The sequence below is a fragment of the Tauraco erythrolophus genome, chromosome 2, assembly GCF_009769465.1.
Source record: "Tauraco erythrolophus isolate bTauEry1 chromosome 2, bTauEry1.pri, whole genome shotgun sequence".
NCBI classification, from domain to species: Eukaryota; Metazoa; Chordata; class Aves; order Musophagiformes; family Musophagidae; genus Tauraco; species Tauraco erythrolophus.
Window position 1 is genome coordinate 73487146 of NC_141466.1, and position 21799 is coordinate 73508944.

The window sequence follows — 21799 nt, forward strand, 5'->3', positions numbered from 1 at the left end:
ACCCTCAAGTTCAGGCAGGTGTTTTGTTTGTTTTTGTACAGGTTCTTATTCTCTATCATTAGCCTTTGTAAGTCATTATTTTTGTTTTAAGTGCTTTGATCTATTCACTAACTTCAAACTAGCCTAAGTAAGAGTTGACTTCTGTATGCTTTCATTGATTGATTTTCATGTTAAATTATTGATCCTAAACACAGCTTAGCTTCATTCAGCTTTTTGTCTGTGCTCAAATAAATGAGATTTCTGCCACAAATAGGACCCACAGACCTCTCTTTCCCACAAGAAGAAATACAGATCATCACACAGCAACAGCTGCCAGGTAAAACCCCAGCCTAAGTCTCACTGAGGATGCATGTCCTGCGTAGTGATCAACAGGAGAGCTCCTGCGGCTCCACAGGATGGCCAGCTGCGGCAGGTCATGCTGTGGAGGTCCAGGCGCTTCAGAATACCAAAGATGTCCAGAGTGGCAGCCCCCACTCCAAATGCAAACCTTCAGCTTGCACAAGGGGGAGGAATGAGCTCAGGTGAAGCAAATTTATGCCCAGAAATCTTCATTTTTACCTCCAACTTTTACCTTTCTAATCTTTCATCTCCAGCTGTGACTAAACTTGGTTTAACTTTGAAATAGGTGATGTTACTTGATGATTACATTGATGTATGTACTTATCATTCAGTATTCTCCAGAAGATGCAGTAGGTAAAGCTACTTTGGAACTACTCACAAGCAGTTCCAAAAATGACACAATCCTAGAGGAAAGGCAGGGCGTCTTGGTATACACGTCTTATGAAGAAGAACAGGTAAATATGCTGCCTAAAAATTTGAGTTTTCAGAGATCAAATCACATGACAAAATAGATTACAGGGCAGTAGTTTGTTGAGGGTGCCAGTGAACGTCAAGTCTTCTCTCTCGACCTGCTGAAAGCTGAGGTGATGTGTCAGACCATTTCTAAATTAATTGGAATTTTGTGTTTGATTTACTCGAAGTCCCTTTAAAAACAGAAAAAACCCACCTTTGTTTTTTAAAAACTGCTGAAGGGAAGGTGTCGAGCTAAAATATTGCCAAGTTTTATTGGTTTTAGTGAAGAATGTAAAGAAAGGATGCAAAATCACTGAGGGAAATAATAGTATCTATCTAAAGCCTTTCATCTCTACACCTGGTCTGGCCAGCTATACATAAACCTGTATCAATGCCATTATACTCTTTGTTCCTGACGTGAGCTAGGTGAGTTTTTCCTAGTTGTAAAAGAGAGACAGAGGAGAATGCTTAGGATAAGATTTCTCCATCATAACTGATATTGGTAACATCTTCATTGGACCTCACTGGGAAATCCATTAAATCCTTTGTAGAAATTCTGTTGGCTTCAGCTGGGAGAGGAGCAGAGACACTGTGAGTTTCCAAGACCCAGCTGTCAAGTACAGCGTGTAGAAAGCTATGATTTAGAATTTCCTCTCTTGGGTTTCCTGGTAGAGAGTCTAAATGCAGAGTGTGGCTTAGGGAACACACATTCTCCCCAGGGAGATAAAATAAACATGCCCAACAGTCAGAAAATAATCTGTTCTCATAGTATTTCCAGCTTGCTTTCAAACCAGCTGGGATTTCCATGCTGTGAAACTTGGATCCATACGAGAACGACTGTATACTACTCTGACCTTAATTTTACTTCCAAGCTTTAGAGTTTTGTCCACCTCAGGGAATAATGCAAAGTGGAATCAGGATGGACCTGGAGGAATAAACATACTTGTGCAACACGTTTGGCTTCGTGGTTAGGCTTTCTTGCTGCTAAACTCAGTCAGCAAGTCATTCATGGCTTTCATGGGAATTTTTGCTTCCTAGTGCAAAGATAAATAAATGCAAATATTTCTTCCTTCCCAGAAACAGAAATTATGTGGGCATGATTTGACTTGACAAGAAGAACAGTGCTGACCTGGCTGTGCCACCTGGGTCTAACGGGCTAACGCTTTAATTCACTAAGCTATCATGTCAGCTTGGCTTTCCCTTTCCAGCTGCTGTGAAGAGAGAACTACTCTTCTCCTAATTCCTTACGCCAGCCTGGTCGATGAACCCTTCTTACGAAACTTAGCAGACTCCAAGGTAGATTAGTACATACTTTGTTATCTCTGTCTTCAGGGCAGTTCAAAGATGGACGCATTTACCTTGTCTTCTATTTCTGAGTCTTGATGCTTTATACAGTGCGTCGGGGGATGTTCTGACCTTCTTGCTGTAGGGTGCAGGTGGGTCTTTTCCAACCCAGCATAACAACTGCCTTTTCAAGGCATAACAGAATGTATTGCCAACACTGTTCGTTAGTACAGGAGTAGTAGCAAGAACATTACTGTAGCTATGATGATTGACAGATACAAGAGGGTACTTGAGTGCCTGGAAGCTTTCCTGTGTCTTCTACCTACATCACACAAATTAATCTTTTCCTGCAATGTTTACTCCTGCTTGTTAGTAACCTTAGAGAAAACGTCCAAATAAATGCATCCATAGCTAGGATTTTAGTTTACTACCTTCCCTAGACTTCTGAAACTAATTAGAATTTAACTAATTATTAAATAAAGGATCCTTTTACTTTCCCCTCAACTTGCAGATCTGGAAGCAGAGTGGAAACAGACCTAGCTCTGTGTAATCTATAATATTACTTACTTTCATGATCTCTTTTTTCCCCTTGAAATCTAATTCCCTAGGGCTTACAAATCTGGGGCAAATTGGCTGATGATATTTTTCAATTATTTGTTGATGGAAAAGGGTGCAAACTGATCCATGTAACTGAATAAGTTTTAAAATAAGTCTTCTATGACATGCAAAGCCCTGCTTTGTCTTCACAAAATTAGCTTGTTCTTGTAAATAGGCAGTGCTTAAGGGAACACAGAGAATTTTTTTTAAAGTGTGTTTTATTAGTATTATAGTGTAGAGCTGTAAGGTCATAACAGCAGAAAGTTGCTTGAATTTACTCCAGACGTTGCTTAAAAAAAACGAAACTGATTTTTGGCAGATGTTTGAAAATAAAATATAGACCAAGATAAGCAAGAACTTTTGAAAATGCAACTCTCTGTTATAAACTTCTCATCAAGGTGCAAAGGCTCATTGAATTTATTTGGTGCAGTAGAGGAAAATTTGTGCCCCTATTGAGGATAGTTTCTATAAATAAGCTGAACTGTAATACCAGCCACTAGAAAATGCAACATGGGAGACAGAAAATGGCAATTCAGAGATGCTCTAATCAAACACGTACTACCCCTTCGCTGGAGGGAAGGGATGCCATCCAGAGGGACCTTGACAGGCTGGAGAGATGGGCCTGTGAGAACCTCATGAAGTTCAACAAGGCCAAGTGCAAGGTCCTGCACGTGGGTCAGGGCAATCCCAAGCACAAGTACAGGCTGGGCAGAGAATGGATTGAGAGCAGCCCTGAGGAAAAGGACTTGGGAGTGCTGGTGGATGAGAAGCTCAACATGAGCTGGCAATAGGCACTGGCAGCCCAGAAAGCAAATCGTATCCTGGGCTGTATAAAAAGGAGCGTGGCCAGCAGGTCGAGGGAGGTGATTCTGCCCCTCTACTCTGCTCTCGTGAGACCCCACCTGGAATACTGTGTTCAGCTCTGGAGTCCCCAACACAAGAAGGACATGGAGCTACTGGAACGAGTCCAGAGGAGGGCCACGAAGATGATCAGAGGGCTGGAGCACCTCTGCTATGAAGACAGGCTGAGAGAGTTGGGGCTGCTCAGCCTGGAGAAGAGAAGGCTCCGGGCTGATCTTATAGCAGCCTTCCAGTACTTAAAGGGGGCCTACAGGAAAGCTGGAGAGGGACTTTTAACAAGGGTGTGTAGTGATAGGACAAGGTGCAATGGCTTTAAACTGAAAGAGGGCAGATTTAGGTTAGATATAAGAAAGAAATTCTTTACATTGAGGGTGGTGAGGTACTGGAACAGGTTGCCCAGAGAAGTTGTGGCTGCCCCATCCCTGGCAGTGTTCAAGGCCAGGTTGGATGAGGCTTTGGGCAACCTGGTGTAGTGGAGGATTTCCCTGCCCATGGCAGGGGTGTTGGAACTAGATGATCTTTGAGGTCCCTTCCAACCCTAACCATTCTATGATTCTATGATTCTATGTTACAGAAGGAAATAAAATAAATCACGTCATACGGAGCCATACAAAACTGATCTTCACAGCTCCCACTGCCAACTGATCTCTTTGATTTAAATGAACTGTGTTGCATATATCACTGTTAAAATACTATTTTGATAAAAACTGCACAAAAGTAGAAGGTTTAGACTTAAGTTTAAAACAAGACAGCTGAATAGGATGCTAAAAATCTGGAACACTATTTATTCCATCTTTTATTGTTTTGGGTTTTTTTTAATTGTATGAAACCTATAGAGCACCTTGTTCTGGGCACTTCTGAGGTTGCCACTATCACTACTTTCCAAGTTTCCAATCTTCGCTCGAGGCTCTGACAGATGCCTTGCACTGAATCAATCTGTTTCGCCCCCACATCCCCCCACCAGTTGTCCACTGCACCTTTCTACCAGAGCTTATCTTCTCTGCTGCTGAGTTGCCGTGCAGCCTGAGCGCTTGTGTCAGGGCTGTTCCAGTGCACACAAATAAATAAGGCTTGAGCTAGGGCCGAGATGCATTTCAACATCCTAATTTAAAACATGTTACTTATATCCATCGGTGGATGGTGGCCACTTGCATGAAATAAACATGATTTCTCTTCTTCGTTCTCTTGCAGTGATGGTTGTGTTTGGATGAGGCAAGCCAGAGCCTGAAGCTTTTTTGTTTGCCAACTGAACGGAAACAGCTTCACCAACCTCCCTAGAAAACAAAGTTAGATCATGATTCAGAAAGTTCTCTGCTTCTCTTCTATACTCTACCTGAGTAGTGCTCAGGTGCTCAAAATGAACCCACATGCTTAAGCCAGGCGTGATCTTAAGCGTGCTACTGAATCAGCGGCATGGCTGTTGCTACAGCCAGAAGATGTGATCTCTGGGCCTTTCTCTGCTAGTGATTTTTGAATGACTGTGCACAAATCAGTCGACCTTTACCACTTTCTCTACTCTCTGAGACTCAGGTAATTATTTGTGAACTTCCTTGAGCTCCTCGGATGAAAGTTTATGTAAGGACAAATCAAAATACAGTATCATGGTGCAATTCAGTGAAAGGAAAATATTCCTTCTCCTTAGCTTTGCCTCATAAGGTCAACATTATATTTTTTCCTTTCCTTTTGAAACCAGATTTTCATCAAATGTCAGTGAGACCTCAAAGTGCCTTTTGCACTGATGTTTTTGAAACATCTTTTAGCAACAAAAATAAAGCTGCTGTTCTGCTGAAAGGATTGGTTTCAGCAAACGCTCCTCATGCTTGTAACATCTTGATAAAACAAATGAACAAGAGTCCTCTTTCTTCTCTGCTAAAATACATGTGACATTGTGATATACATGAGTCTTCTTTCTTCTCCACTAATATACGTGATACACATGTCCATCTCAACTTGTTGCATGAGAATTTGGCTGCTCAGCTGTATTAGGTTTGTGTGGCAGGGTTTTGGTAGTGGGGAAGGGGCTACGGGGATGGCTTCTTTGAGAAGCTGCTAGAAGTTTCCCCAGCTCAAAGTTGTACCCGCGATTGGCCAAGGCCGAGCTTGTCGGTGACAGTGGTAGCGCCTCTGTGGTAACATATTTAAGAAGGAGGAAAAACACCCCAAAACTGTAGGGAGGAACCTCTAGCGAAGAGAGGTAGAAGGCACAAGCCTCCCCTCTGGCCTTCCACACAGGTGGCTGGCTGAGCCTGGGAAGAAGGGAAATGTAGGGGGAAGGTGTTTTTGAGATTTGGGTTTATTTCTCATTATTCTACTCTGATTTGACTAGTAACAAATTAAATTGCCTTTTTTTTCGTTAAGTTGAGTTTGTTTTGCCCGTGATCATAGTTGGTGAGTGATCCCTGCCTGTCCTTGTCTCGATCCACGAGCCTTTCGTTATATTTTCTTCTTCCTGACCCACCAAGGGGGAAGGAGTGAGTGAGCGGCCATGTGGTACTTCGGCTGCCAGCTGGGGCTAAGCCTCAACATCAGTTTCCACTAATATGAGGAATTCCATGTATTTATTTGACAGTACAGATATTGATCTATGACAACACTGATGAAGCATTTTGGGAGAAAAAAATGGATAAAAGCCATTATCTTTCTATTTACACTTGGACCACATTCTGTCTTGCATCAAATGACAGTTAATTATATTTCACAGAATTGCTGAGCCCAGTATGACAAAATGACCTTTGAGAAAGAAATGGATGTAGACAAATGGCCAAAGATCATGAGAAATATCGAATTTGTATTATCTGCTTTGTCAAAAAATCAAATTCTCCTTTTAATTCTTCTCCTGATTCTTTTCCTTTCTTTCTCTGTAGAACAATTTTTTCCACACATTTCCAGAAATAAGGGATGTAATCCAAATGGCTATCTTGCTCACTCCTTATATACATGAGTGGGATCTTTCTGGGGATTAACTTTTACATTATCTCATTCCTTGGGATTTGGGGGACAAAGACCACCTATTAGGAAACATGGAAGTTCACGCTGCCAACAAGTAGATGTTGCAGGCTAACTGCCTGGGTATATATATAGGTATATATATATATCTATAGGTATTATTACTTGCCTCTTCAGTATCTGTGATTTTATTTATGTTCTTTGCTTTTCTACTCTTTGACATGTTGGGCTTGTTAGCCCCTTTCCCTAGAGTTTCTCCATTCCTCTATCACACTGTCCCTGGCAGTCAGAATACCCTCCTGCAGCGAACGCCTCTCCCTCGAGCCTCCCATTCCTTCTCTAAAACACATGAAAGTTGCAAGGCCACTACCAGCTCCAATGTACTGCTAACTGAAACTGAACAATCCTGCCGCCTTCTTTGGACATGTCCACCCTCAGGAAAACATGATTTCTCCACCGCAATGTTAGGCAGGTGCTTGCAGTTTGGTGGTTATCTTGGTCTAGTTAGAAGATGAGCTCCTTGAGGCACCGGGTTAACCTTGGGCTATTGTCTGTATCAGTCCAAGTACACCACTGGCACATAGCTCCGAGTAATAAATGTAACACCAGTCCACAAAAATCAAGAACTATTATGCTGTTAAAATCTTTCCAAGGGGCAGGATTCGAAAGTAAAGTGCTTAAGGAGTTGTGAGTCATATTGAAGGAAGAGGAATGTCAAGTTTAAAGGATTAACAACACGTATGGAGAAAATATTTAAAAAATTAGAATAAGTTCACCTGGCTCCTCAAAGTTGAGTACAGATCGAATATATATCACTTGCTCTGATTGACTTATTGGAACACTTTGGCTGCCTCAAGTTCTTTCTTTTTCCTTCCCACGGGTGTGTAAATAGCCAGATATTTGGACAAATAAAAACAGATCAATCCTTTTGCAGACTTCTGGATAAGCTAAACACATCAGAACTGCACAAGAACTGTCTAGTGAGAGATGCTGTCACTTATATAAACCTCCTAAAAAAGACCTGCCAAGCCATTGCTGAAGCCACCAAGAAGACTGAGGTGATTATTGCCACCTTCTGTTTTAAGCAAACTCTGTAGTAGTTAAAACCACCAAAGCAATACATTACTTGCAAAATAAAACCAAAATCTCAATAGATTCAGAAGCTTTTAATATCAGTTATTAGCCAGTTATCAGAAGATGAAGGAGTTAAAGGGGGAAGATCAATAGGTGGGAAATCTGTGAAGATAATTAATGAATGATAGCTAAAGAGGGATGTTTCCCGGAAGCTTCAGAGGCTCCATCTAGTTCAGATGATAAACTCCTAATAACTTGGTTATTTATCTATAACTACCTTTTGGAGTGCAGAACACTGAATCTAATTTTATTTGTACTGAAGTCAGTGAGAGATCATTCATTGATTTCTTGTACAAAACATTCTTCTGCGTCAACAGAATATCCTTACTTGAGCTTTTGAAAAACAGAGATGTACACAATGTCACAAATTGTGACAGCAAATTTCATAGTCAGTACTTAAAACTTTGATTGAGTTTCAGCAGACTATGGCAAAGAACAAGACCAATATGGGATATCTGAGATATTAGCACCAAGTGTGGGTTAGTTCATTTTAAAAGACCCAAATAAGACCATTGTTCTTTAGAAACAGTAGTGGCTTAGTATTTTAACAAGGGTCTGTATACCCTGAAGAGTTCACAAAGAAACTGCCATGAACCACGCATGTGATATCTCAAAACTGTCTGTATAAGCACAAGACCACTGCAAGTTTTAAGAAACTATGGGAAAATTAAATGCAGTGGTATGTATCCAGGGGAAGATTAATCTGAGGCCTAGTCTTATTTCTATTGGATTGAACAGCTAAATACGTCAACAAGAAGTCATTCAAAGGTTTCAAATATCCTAAAGACCTCATTCCTTCATTTCTAAGCAAATCTTCTGAAGCATGATTTTAAAAGATAAAATAATAAAGAACTCATGATGGGAAAAAAAAAAAAAAAAATCTTATCATTCTGCTGCCATAAAAAAATGGATAAATGAAATGCAAAATCCCACTAGCTCCATGAATGCATTTCTGTACTTTTTTTTTTTTTTTACAGAGATCTGTGAAAAATAGCCCTAAACTGCAGCCATTTAGAGACTTTTGTTTACTTGGCAGAGAAAAACAGTATTACTTAAACACAGAACTCTTGTTGTTGTTGTTGTTCTGCACTTTTTGTTCCTGCAGCTACACTGTTTGGAAGAGCTACCTGTTGTAAATGACATTCACAAAAAAATACATGAAATTAGAAAGAGCTGAGAATGCACTACCTGTTTTTTTTCTGAGATATTTTGTGGAGAAAAACAAATACTAAAAGTAAAATGCCCACTTGAGCCTTATCAATTTTGTAAATATTCTCAACTGCAGTGCTAAGAATTCTTTACATAAGTTGTGCCAGCTGCTTTATGGTTAAAGGCTTTACCTTTCTTCACATTGAAGCAGCAGGGAAGGAGACACATAGAGGAGGAAACTGCAATTAGGAGCAACATAATTGATCATCCAAAGACCATCTGGAAAATTCGCCTGCCGATGGACAAACTGCTGATGAAGGTTTCAGGATGCTTAACACCTAACACCCAACACTACACTATGCTCATAGAATTTATGGACTTAGGGGTAAACTATCTGGCACCAGTACTTTCTGCTTGGCCTACTGCATTACTTAAACCCATCAACTTCTATTTTCAGAATTGTTTCTTCACTTTAAGTTAGCTAAATGCATTGATCAGCTATGTTTTGCATTAGAGAGATTTTTCCTTAAGAAGTGAACAAAGCATCTCTCATTTACATTGACTGATTTTTGTGGCCGCTTATGAGGTTGAATCCTCTTAAATCACATATTAATAATATTACTGAGGTTTGTGCTTCCAGACTTACAGTGGTATAGTCAACTAAGAGAAGGTCATCTTTGGAATTTTAATAAAAGCAGCTATTGGATGACTTACCAGGAAGTGGGAATATTTTTTCACATTTATGATTTTTTCCCTTAAATGAGTCATCTCAGCTTAGCCCACAGCATTAAGGTTTGATTCCACAAAGCACTTAAACACAAATGTAACTTTAAACATATGACTAGTGGTACTGTTTCAAAAATAGCCCCATTGGTCATGCCCCTAAATTTCCAAATGCTGAAAGACCGTGTTGAATCAGCAGCTTCAGCAAAATTGGAAAACTTGCGTTGCTCTGGATTACATTTAGTTGCCTTGTTTGTTATTCTTTTTTTTTAAGCATAGGCTTTCAAAACAAGAAAACCAATGGGAAAAGCCCATGATCCAATTGACAGTAAACACAGGACATAGTGATAATATCCAAACATACAGTACTGTGAAACTGTGCCTGTTAGTAGATAATCACACACGAAGATAGAATAAGATTCAAGCCTCACCAGGCAAGTAGTTCATTTCTAAATCTATTTTGTTCAAACATATACCAGCAGCCTTAACTACATATTGAGTTACCAAACATGTAGTAGTGCAATAAAACCCCAGCAATTGATCACAATAAAGCTAGAATTTTGTCAAAAGATAGTAAAATATTGCTATATAAAAGAATTTTCCAGTACTGTAACACTGAATGAAAAGGCAGTTGTGAAGCCTTTGGGATACATATTTTATTTTTCCATTGAATTTGGCTCCTTTCAGAACATAAACAAAGGGTGCACTGTGCTGCCTGGCTCCCCCTGCTTCTTCAGGAAAAAGGTTTCTGTTTATCGCTGTTGTGTGCACCTTTCCACTTCTGGTGTTAAAATCTTGTAGCATCTTTTTCAATCATGATTAAAATTACCTTCGATTTGGTCCCATGGTACCTGAAGGTGCTCAGCTTTGAGATATCTGCCCACTCTTTCCCTCTGCAGGCAAAATAAACACCAGAGCTTAGAGAAACCCCAGTTTCTCTTTCTTCTTGAACAAATTTGAGCAAAACCTCCTTAGTGCTCCCTTGAAATCATCAGAAAATGTCTCAAATCAAGCTGTAAATTAAAGATAAATATTTCAAGATTGCTGGAAGGTCTTAAATGATCAAATCTTGCTACTGGTTGATGGGAACTTTGCATGTCAATCAGTGGAGGAGGAGTTTGTCCCACCCCTTTCCCAGCTGAACACATTTACCCTCTGGTGATCTCTCCCTGTGGGTACAGAAAGGGAGGGGAGCCACTAAGCAAGGCTGACCATAGGGGAAGTCAGTCTTTCTCTTGGACTTATTTTGAATTCTGACACTCAAATGCTTACACAGGATGTGGTATTAAAACGAGCATCTCTGAGTGGCTGGACCAATTCCCCTCTGGGTTTCTTGGAAAGGTAAGTTGTTTAGGGAAAACACAAGCGTATATCCTTACAAATAGATGTCCATATACAGCAGGGCTGTGGTGCTTTGGGAAGGCTGCATAGGAAAAATGTTTGCTGTGAGCCTGATACAAAGGCCACTGCTGCAGATGTGCTCAGTGCACCGTACCTTTCTGTGCCTTGCTCTGTTAGAGCTTCTGGTCTCTACGTCCTCCCATGACCATGAAAATCACTTCAAAATTGAAGAACAAATGCCAAAAATATACAGTGCCATAAACTAAACCAAAACCACAATAAAAAATGTAGGCCCCAAACTAATAAGTTGCAAATACAGCTCTGTCTGTGTGGGAGGGCCGGATAATTGAGGGCCGAATGAGGATTCTGAACTTGCACTGGAGCCTTGCGGTGCTCCTTCTCTTTCAAAGGAGCATGTGAGAGGTGCCAGCCTTCCAACAAAACACTAAATATTTAAAAACAACCACCCTACTCATCCGGTGGCTGAGTTTGAAAGAACAAACATCAGTCCATTGTCTGGCTTCTGCCGTCATTGTGTACACACAGAAAGCCAAAGACTCCAAATAATTTTGTGGCCTCAGGCATCAACAATAAACAATGTATATTTGAACTGTTGGCCTAATTTCTGCCCACTGAATCTCTCGCTTTCAAGCTGTTTCCATGTCTTTTTCTTTGTTATGTTCAAGTCTTTATATGCCCTGTGATCTTTTTTTGTACTGTTCTCAAGTCTTCCAGTTTCATGCTTAGGATGCTGTTACTGAGGAAGAGGTGACCAAAGTGCTCTTTTACACTAAAAGACCACTGTAGACGTGCTTCTTGCAGAAACTTGCAATTCCAGTCTGGTGAATCCTTGCCTGTTGCTACACTTTCTAATTACATTATCAAATTTTGGGGAAAAAGTCCTGAAAGCACAGGAAAAGAAACATAACTATCCTTGCAGTGGAGACAAAGAATAATTACTGAACGTGGTTTCCAAAGTTTTTTTGCCAGACTTCTGCTATGAAAATTATCATCCAGAATGGAGGCTGTAAACCTATTTTTGAAGCTCAGTTTGTTTCAAGAAGGACTGTTGTACTTCTGATAATTGCTTTAAGCTTTCTTATACGATTTATGAGGTCTTCCAACACTTGTGGTATGAACATTTGTTTGTGACTTTTATTGCTCTCAGAGCAGTCACTGATTCAAATGACAGACCTAGTCTTTGGTCTCCGCAAAGCTGTATTTTCAGAGGATGAAATGACCCCTTTTTCCTCTCCATTACTCCGAGCTCCTCTCCTCCGGGGCTCCGCTTTGCATCCCAAGCTCAACACAACCAATGAGTCAATTCGTTGCAGAAGCAAGAGTAATATACAGCCTAAAGAAGCATTATACATAACATAGTAATTTATTAAAGGAAAAAGCTTGTGATGAGTGTACAGGAAATATTTCAATGCTGCTCCTTGATGAAGGTATAAACTTCTCAGCAATGATGATAAAAAACTGTAATGTACAAAGCAAACTTTTGAGTGCGATTTATCATTTCATTTTCAAGCAGTGTTTGTACTAGCGGTACTTTGCCGGTACCAACAGCCCTTGCCGCAAGGACAAGTGCCACAGAGCTGAGGCATTTGCTTTCTCCTCAGATTACATAGGCAGCACGTGAGAAGAGCTGACCACATAAAGGCTGTAAGCCACGAAATCTAAAAAGCTTTGAAAGAACTATCCAAATCAGTCCACTAAGAAACATGCTCGGGCTAAACTGGGGAGGTGAAACTTATAGCTAGAAACAGCCCTGGGAAGCAAACCGAAATCCTGTGAGGCAGAGGAGGGAAGCTGAACTGAGATGCCCCAGAGCCTGGGTGAGGCTGTGGCTTGCCCAGCTGGTGGATGGAGCCCCAGTGTTTTCACCCAACTGGTTTGATCAGACCTACTTGAATATGCCTATTAATTCAGGATCCCCACGTGCCACAGGGAAGTGAACAAAGTTAGCACATGAACCCAGAAAAGGCCTTGGTCAAGAGAGAGTCATTGCTCTGTAGAGCTTGGCCAAGCTTGGACCAAGGGCTTGGGCAGACGTGCGCCAAGACAGCTGCAGCAGTAGTTAAAACAGCCATGTTTTAAGATATTATTGCACTCCCTCCTACCCTTGCTCTGCTCCTTCCAGCAGACTGTCACAGAACTTCCTTCTGGAAGGGGAGTGCGTGGGATCATTTTTGGAAGCTCCTCAGGTGCTCCAATCGACAGTCGGAGGTGAGGCTGTTAGTAGCTGCAAGAGGTTTGTTTGGACTTTGAACCCAAAAGTCCCCTTAAATCCCCTTAATCTGAAAACATATAAGCACATTCTTCCCACTGAATTTAACAGAATTACTCTCATGACTAAATTTAAAGCACTTCAGGATCAGAGTTTGTCTTAGTCTTGCATGAGCTGGCTGTGACAGAGCAAGGCTTTGAACCTCTTTCTTTTGAAATTGATTGGGCTGTCTTAACCACAAGACCACAGGTATTTTGTGAGGCTGCTCATTAATGTTTGCAGCATGTTTTAAGATCTGAAGATTTGAGAATGCTATAGAAGATACTACAACAGTAGCTTGCTTTCCAGCATTCTAGAGAAACTGCTGCTAAAGATAATGGGGTCTTTGATTCCTGATTAGGTTGATTTTCTTGGCTGCAGCAACCAGTTGTGATACTGCTGCCAATTCTACTTAAAACATTTAAATACATGACAACTAGTGAAAAAAAAATAAAAATCAAACCTTCTGCTGAGATTTTAGGCATTATTTTTAAGGCTAAGCAAATATTAAAATAGTTTATTTCCTTCTACTCTTTTCCCCTTCCAAAAAAAAAAGACTTCTATTTGCAAGTAAGGCTCTAGCAGGAAGAGTTAATGCACCTTTCTTACATTTTAGAGTTTGCAGATAAATTTAGGCTAGGAAGAAAAATGACTGAATTAAAATACTTGCATATCTAACATCCTTTAAAAAGAAGTAGCAAGAGGAAGGCTGCAAAAGAGAGCAAGAAATTATGTCTTCTTTTTAAGGCCTTACAGCTTTTCAAAAAGCCTGTTTCCAGCTCACCATTCCACTGCTGCATGTGCCCAGAGACCCAGATTCAGCCAGCCTGGCTTTAAATCCCTTTGGCTGTTGTTTCCTGATGTCTGAAGACTTAAATAAGAGAGGGAGGAGGAGTTAGAGTGATTTAGGCAGAACATAGGCTTCTTGAATCAGGTTCTTTACATACAATATAAAAAGGATGCTCCATGCAGGAATAGCTCTGGTTTTCCATCAGTAAATTTGTTATCTCTTAGACCTTATTTTGAGCAAATTTCCAGACAAATGTGGGACAGGGTGTGCTGGCACCATCTCTGATATATGAGAGATGGTCTTCCCTGCTTTGGCCCACATGCCCCCCTTTAGCAGGAGGAGGTTTCCACCATCTGCGTGTGGCTTTGGGGTGGTGGGGACATCCCATCTACTCTGGTGACCCTTCTCCTCTGCACGACCTGCTGTCGCAGCCTCTCTCCCCATGCTTCCTCAGCCCGGAGCAGCGTGGTGCTCACAGGGAGCCAAACTGTACTTCTGTCTCCTCCTCTGCTCTTGTACCGGGGGCTCGGCTGTGCCATGTTCGCTTCACCCGCCAGGGGTACAGCACCGCACCACACCTCACCCTCTCTGCCCCTCCCAGCATCAGGCAGGATTGGGTCCGGGTCTGCCTCTGTGTGCCTTTGACAAAGGACTGCTGGACAAACATCCGCAGCAGATGGGGCAGACACTGCTCCCGCTAATTTTGTAAAGTGCTTTCCCTGCTCTACCAGCATAACCTTCTCTTTGCTAGTGTTAAACTCCCAGCAGTTGTTTTCCATTTGGAAACATAATTCTTCTGTATCCAATCAAATTGACTGATGGATCGCATCAAGACAAATTTTTCTTCCTGTGTGCCATTTGGGCAGGGAAACAAGGACCAGGTAAAATCACCATCCTACTTCTGTATACAAAAACGCTGCCATTTGACTTTAAGTTTCTCTTTAAGCATTGATATTGGTGAGTTTTGTAATTTTACACAAATCACTTTTGTGCTCTGTTTACCTGAGACTCAGATAGTTTCATAGTCAGGTAAAGGGACCAGAGGTGGGCCAAAAAAAAAATGATAATCCAATTTCTATTAACTATAAAACATATTTATAATAAATTTATTGTTTGCAAAACAAGTTTGTGATCCTCTTCTAAAATATGCAACCTCGGCACAAGGTGCAGTGGAGGAAGTGATTTCTGTGCAGTGATTTGAGACTCACTTAATAAAATCACCTAATAGATTAAAAACTTATATGGCAATTCAGGTCCTATTTCTGCACTTTTGAAGGAAAAAAAAAACAACTCGATAAAGTTTAGAGGATTTTGCTTTGAGTAAAAACTTCAGAAGAACTTTCTTACTACTTAGCTCAGTTTAGCACAGTGTCATCACTGTACATATAGACACACATATATTTGTATGTAGACATATATATACACCTATAGCAGCAGGCAGTGGCAACTTTCACCTAACTAGGAACTTTGTGTAGGTTGTTTTAAAGTCAAATGGAAGAAAATAGGGACAATACAAGTATAGAATCCAATACAGCTCTATCTTTAGGAAATAAGTAGTGCAGGAACCTTATAATAGAAAAAAAAAAAAAGAAATCTACAAGAAGTCTGATAGAACCATTGATATATGTTAGTTTTCCTAACTTAACTTTGGTTACTGATAAATGAGCCATAACCATAGCCCTCATTATTCAAGATGTAGTGTATTATGGCCAACTGTAGATACACATAAAATTAAATTAATTTAGCAAAATCATTAGAATGACTTCACACCCTTCTTTTTATCTAACTATTTATTTCTCACTCCTTTGTACCTGGAAACATTTCAAGGCTTAGAAATCTTTCTATTAACTGGTGTTTACAATTTCTTTTTATTTCTAAAGATATTTCAATTATTTAGAAAGGAAAGAATATACCAGGGTATTTTTTACCAATGTGAGATTATTAACGTCTGAGTGGTGAGCAGATGGAAATACAGAGATTAAATTATTTGATCCAGGTCACTAAGGGAACTGGCGTGAAGACTGGTGCCAGAATTCATACCTTTCTGATGTCTTCTTTTCTTGGCAACCAGTATTTAATTTAAGGCAAGACTTTTTATATAGTTGGTCTGATTTGAAATGACTAGTTTTGTCTTACTGAAAATTTAACTCCTTTATCAAAATCATTCTGAATTCTTGACAACACTACATGAAATGACAGTACACCTTGGTCAGTCGGCTCTCTCTAGGGCACAGGAAAGGCATGGCCAGGACATTGTTATTCTGAAGTAAGTGCCCAAGCCAGGAAGACCCTCAGGCTACCCTCCTTACCCCATCCAGCTGAAAAAGACTCTCTTTGAATACATTGTATTCAAAAAAGGACTCGGCAGACCTATTTCTCTCCACAGGCTAAGCCAAGATCTCCCACACTGTCATGTATAGAAGAGATCCATCATTAACAATTCCAGTATCAAGGTGAGAAGTAGAATGTAGATTCTTGTGCAACAACAGTTTCCCATTAGTGTGAACTTTTTTAATTACATGCTTATAGAACCAAACCCAGTTCTGAACCTGACTCACTCTGACTCAGTTAATTTACCTGTTGCAATTTCCAGATGAACTCTAAATACGCACCAACCTTACCAGGAAGCTCTAAATTCTAGTCAGGTAGGGTAAAATTCTCTTGCTATTGTGCAAAAAATCCTATTGACTTCTGCGGACCATACGTGAGTAAGGTATTGCTTGGAAAATTATACATAAATCCTATTATTTCTGTAGTGACAGTAGTGGTGATGGACCATGAAACATTATGAATGACAAAAGGTCAGGGAATTACTATTCTCTAATGATCATCTGTGGACTGTCAATAGAGGCAAACTGGATTTTCTATCCATATACTGGTTTTGCTCATGATATTTTAAATTTGTCAATTTTCACAGCTTTCAACTGTGAGTATTAAATAAGTAAATCTATAAGCCTTTCACAAATCATGTGCTGAAATACAGTGCAATCTTCTTGGACAACGCTTTGCCAAACAGGACAAACAACCCTTCCACTCAAAGATACAAATTGCAATATGCTGACCCCTCTAAAAATTTTGAATCAGTAAGAAAAGTAACTTTTTGTGGCCCTGAACAGAAACCACACTTTTTAAACTTGATAAGTGACCTTTGGCTAAACACTTGTTTATTCACCCCTCTAGAGATGAGTAACAGCCGTTACCTCTCTTTGAGAAAGGGGCTTAAGACTCAAGCCTGCATCCCTGCAGGCAAGGAGCTCTGCAGCTGTGCAGAGCGGCTGCTGCTGCTCTCTGTGCAGATTCGCATTATCCAGAGGGACCTGCTGCGTAGCTCTGGTAGCTGGTAGCAAGTCTGGTAAGGGGCAGACTGCGATGCAGCAGTCGGGGGACATGAGCAGCTACATGTACAGCCGCATGATGTAAAGTGATAACCGGTCCAAAGTCACTAAATTCTACACTGTTCAATGAGTTTTGGTGAGTTCTCTCTGTACCGGCAGGTCTTTGTGCTAGATCAGCTGTTGCCTGTCCCTCTGAGGCCAGCTTAAAATTTCAGTACAATCCTTGCTGTACATCTCAGCTGCTTTGTCAGAATTGTGGTCATCTAGCTGCCACACATGACTCAGATCTAAGCTGGTGACCTGGGAGCACACAGATTGGGTATTAAAAACTACAGCCTAAGAGTCAGGGTCAGTCAGACTGTGTTTAGACAAAATGGTAAGTCCAGTGTTGAACCAAACTAGAGCCAACATAGCTGCTGAAGTGATGCTAAGCCTTTCCAATGATTCAAATATACTTTTTTTTTTTAAAGGATGAGTTTTTCCCAGCAGACTTTCTGTTATAAAGAATTGCCTGCTCTCCTTCTGCTGACCAGCTGTCAGTATAGAAACCTGAAGGTGAGAAACACTGTGTAGATCCCTCTGCCAATTTGACAGGGGTGTGGCTGTGGGTTTATGACTGTTTTGTAAATCCTTGCTGCAAGGTTATAGGAGAGTGCACGGTGCTGCATGCATGACTATGGAATGATGATCCTGGTCCACACTGAGCTGCGTGTTGCCAGACTGCCCATGTAAACCAACCTGATGTCCCTTCGAGAACCTGGTCTGCAAGGGGAAATAAAAAGAAAGAAAATAAAGCAAGCAAGAAATCAGCAATTGGTTTGAATCTCCTTCTTAAACAAAATCACTTTTATCACCGAAAAATTACAACAAATGAAAAAATGTGCACTTCTGGAGAGCTGCTAGTCTGGTCCTTGCCACAGCAACGAACTCCGGACAGGGCTGCAAGCAGGGAAAGGAAACTCATATCTTTCCTAATACTCCATACTGACACAAAACTCATAAACTAACCCACAGAACACCTGAGGACATGCAAAAGGCCAGCGTTATTTTTCGATTTGGCATAACTGGAAATCAGACAGATTTGGAGTTTTTTTAAATTTCTTTCGGCAATGAGGATTTTTTGAACAAAAATACCTTATTTTACAAACAGGACTTCTAATTGGATCATGCAAATTGACTACTAGTTAAGCTCATCTCAAATAAAGACGTGATTGAGATGATGCAATCATGAGAAAAATCGGCTCAAAAGAATGGTTGCAATCAGGGCTTGGAAAGAGTAGCACAAGTAAGCAACTCGTCTATGAATCCCTTTGAGAAACTGGAGACATGCTGCTTTCCCCAGTCAGCCCCATTTCATTTGTCCAGAGCAGGCTGTAAAGCAGTTGGTGTTGAGGGACTTAATGTAATAAAAGAACATAGAGACACTGCAATATTGTCCTCCTTAAAAAAAAAAAAAAAAATTCAGTTTGCAAATTACAAAAAATACTATCAATGCATAATGTGTTTATCAAATGGGCAATCTGCTAGCAAGTGACCAGATCTGCATGCCTTACTCTCAAAATACGGTGCTCCTCTTATCCACACCAGACACAGGGACTGGCCCAAGATGTGTGACAGAGAAGGATGGCAGCAGATGACTGTTCCAAACACCAGGAGGGAGAGACATTTGCTTTCCTGCCTGCAACCTTGGGAAGCATCTGTGTAGTTAAGACAGAAGCACTGTGACATTAACCCTTGTGAAACCATTAGGAGGGCACATAGCATGGCCCATCTGTTTATTCAGGCCTCTTCGAGGGGGTAGAGCTGCTGTTTTGTCCATCTTTAAGTGTGAGAGACACACGATTTAATGGGGAATCAAGAAACTCTTGGTTGTTGCACCAATATTAAAGCTGCGGTGAACTGCATTTTAATTTTTCAAACAGGCAGAGAGGTTAACTGTCAGGCTTAATATTTCACCTCTAAAAAGCAAATAAATAAATTAGCTATAATGAATTGATCTTATAATCAAGAACTAGAAATACACCTTCAACCACTATATAACAAAAAGAATGAGCAAATTACTAGTTTTTAGGTACACATGCAAAGAGACCTTTTTTTCACTACTGCTTCCCAAAACTAGAACTTGTGAAGTGTCGCTTCTTGACCCGGTGGCAGGGGTATGCAGCAGGGCCTGCTCTTGCCTGCCTGCAGGCAGGCAGCTGTTTGTGCTGCGGTGGGAGAGCTGGGCACTGCACATCTGGGCGCTGCACAGCTGGACACAGCACAGGCACACACAGAGCTGGCAGCCCCTGTCCCAGGGAATCTACATTTCTAGTACAGGACTAGGGATAACAGATGGCTGGAGATGGGAGCTGGTGGAAACAGTGGGGTATCAAACAGTCTGAAATCCCAGCTGCTTACCCGCTTTCTAATGTTGCCAAGTTAAAATTTCACAGTCTGATTGTCACAGCAGAGTTCACTCTGCTCTTCCTCAATGAGGAAGAGGAGCAGTGAGACTTTCATGCATGTTAAAAAAGGGCGTTGCGCTGCAATTTGTTGCTGAGCCAGATCCCCTAAGTGACATGTGCAATAAAAATAGACAGTTTCTCCACATCTCCTTGCTGCTTTGCCAATGGAAAAGTGGTTGTAACCTGAGTTATGTGTTCGGTAGCAAGGAATGGTGGAGTTCAGTATGCTGGGCACACAGTTTTGGAGGTCAGTGCTTAAATCTCTGAGTAGAGGCTGAGACTCATTAGGGGCTTACATGGGCATCAGGAGGTGGCCAGGACACAGCGACACATTTTCTCCAAGGAAAGCCAGCCTGAGGCACACTGGATGGCTTAACGAAGGTCCCAGTTGAGAGCAGGAAAACAGAAGTAATCCATTATGGTGAAACAGCCTCCACACCCATGGACTCTTTTAAGTGCAGGATTCAGAAATAAAAACCTCAAATGCCAATATTGGGAAAAGCACTGTTGGTTGAAGGCAGTCTGCAGTTGCTGCTGAAATTGCCATCCAGGCCATGACTCACGCAGAGCCACTGCTGAAGCTGGACGAAGAGCCCGGCCGCCGTTCCACCCTGTGGGCAGGTCACCACTCCTGCAGCAAGATGCCGGGTAACTCCCGAATCGCCACCTCTCTGCCTGCCAGGCCACCTCTGTCCGAACTGCATTGAGGGCAAATGTCCCATACATCCGATGCTTTTTCACTTTCCCCACCGCAGCATCACCAGACACAGCCCCTCGGCAGTGGCCATCCCTGCCTTGTGTACATGGGAATCCTGAGCCTCCAAAATATGTTTGTTTAAAAAAAAAATTGCACTAATCACTGAGTACAAATTAGGCAATGTTAATATTGACAGTAGGGATGATATGACTAGTGGCAATTCCTGTTTCTGGTAACGATTACTGTCTCTGTTCACCTGCTGCCTGGATTCTTTAAATTTTCCAGGCTGGTCTTCACATGTAGGAGAGCTAAAGCAGCACCTTGCTTTAAAGAAAAGTGGGATTTGTGTCATCGCACACTCCCAAGAGTGGTGGTTTTCAGACATGACACATTTGAGGGGTCTGGTCTCAGCTACCACACCGCTTCAGAGTGTCCTTTCTGTGCAGATTTACACCCGATGAAGTCAAAGCCAGACGTGGCTTATAGACGGTAATGAAATTCAGGCGAAGTGTCAGGTTATTTCACGGTTTTTCGACTTTCTTACTTTATGGGCTATCAGCTGGGGCGCGGGGGGGGGCGGGGCAGAGCCTGAAAGGTAATGAGTTTAAAAACATGATCCCCTAACGCCTTCCTCTTCCCTTCCCGGGAGAGGCCGCAGAAACTCCAGGAAGTCTCGGCTCAGCGCCTCAGCGGGGGCGGAGCCTCAGCGGGGGCGGGGCCCGGTGGGAGGAGCCTCGCGGAGTTGGGGGCGGCCCGGAGCGGTGCTGCCGGGATGGGCGCTTGAGAGGGGACGAGTCCGCGTCCGGAGGAGCGGGGCTGCGGTCTCCTGAGGGGGCTGGTGCTGGCGGGGTCGAGCCCGCCATGGAGCCGGTGACCAAGTGGAGCCCGAAGCAAGTGGTGGACTGGACTAAGGGTGAGAGGGTGCCGGCCCGGCCGGTTTTGCGCCGCGCGAACCTTCCGGTGTCGGGCTTGGGGGGGACCCGCCGCGGCTTCTCCCCCCGGAGCCGGGCTCCCCGGCCGGGCGGCCGCATGGCGAGCGGGGCCGGCGCCGGGCGCCTCTGTCAGCGCCGCGGCGCGACGGTGCCAGCCCCAGCTCCGAGTCCTGGCTCCGCGGCCGCCCCGCCGGCTCGGCCCCGGGACTGCCGGGACGCGGTGCCCGGCAGTGGGCGGTTTGCCGCTCCCTCCTGACTTGTCTCCTTGCCCGTTAGTGCACTTGTGCGTGCTTCGCGTTGTGCGTTTTAGGGGGTTTTATTTTGGGCTCGAGGATGGGGGTGAGGTGAGCTTTGCACTGGGCTGTGTGAGAGCAGCTGGCTCGGGGAGCCGGTGTTTGCAGTGGGGTCTCCCCAGGGCTCGATCCCCTTCTTCTGTGGTCGTGCTGGCCAGTCTGCTTGCACAGAGACAGTGAGTGTTCTCCCTCAGGCAGATACAATAAGT

General features: G+C 42.4%; 1 protein-coding gene across 1 annotated transcript in view; it reads left to right on the plus strand.

Annotated features, from left to right (window-relative positions):
- The first annotated feature begins 21226 nt into the window (after nucleotides 1-21226).
- The window catches only part of CNKSR3 (CNKSR family member 3), a 59507-nt gene continuing 58934 nt past the window's right edge, over nucleotides 21227-21799 (plus strand). The window contains exon 1 of the mRNA XM_086625073.1: nucleotides 21227-21278. Coding sequence (XP_086481199.1) covers nucleotides 21227-21278 — 52 coding nt within the window. The remainder of the gene's footprint in view (nucleotides 21279-21799) is intronic.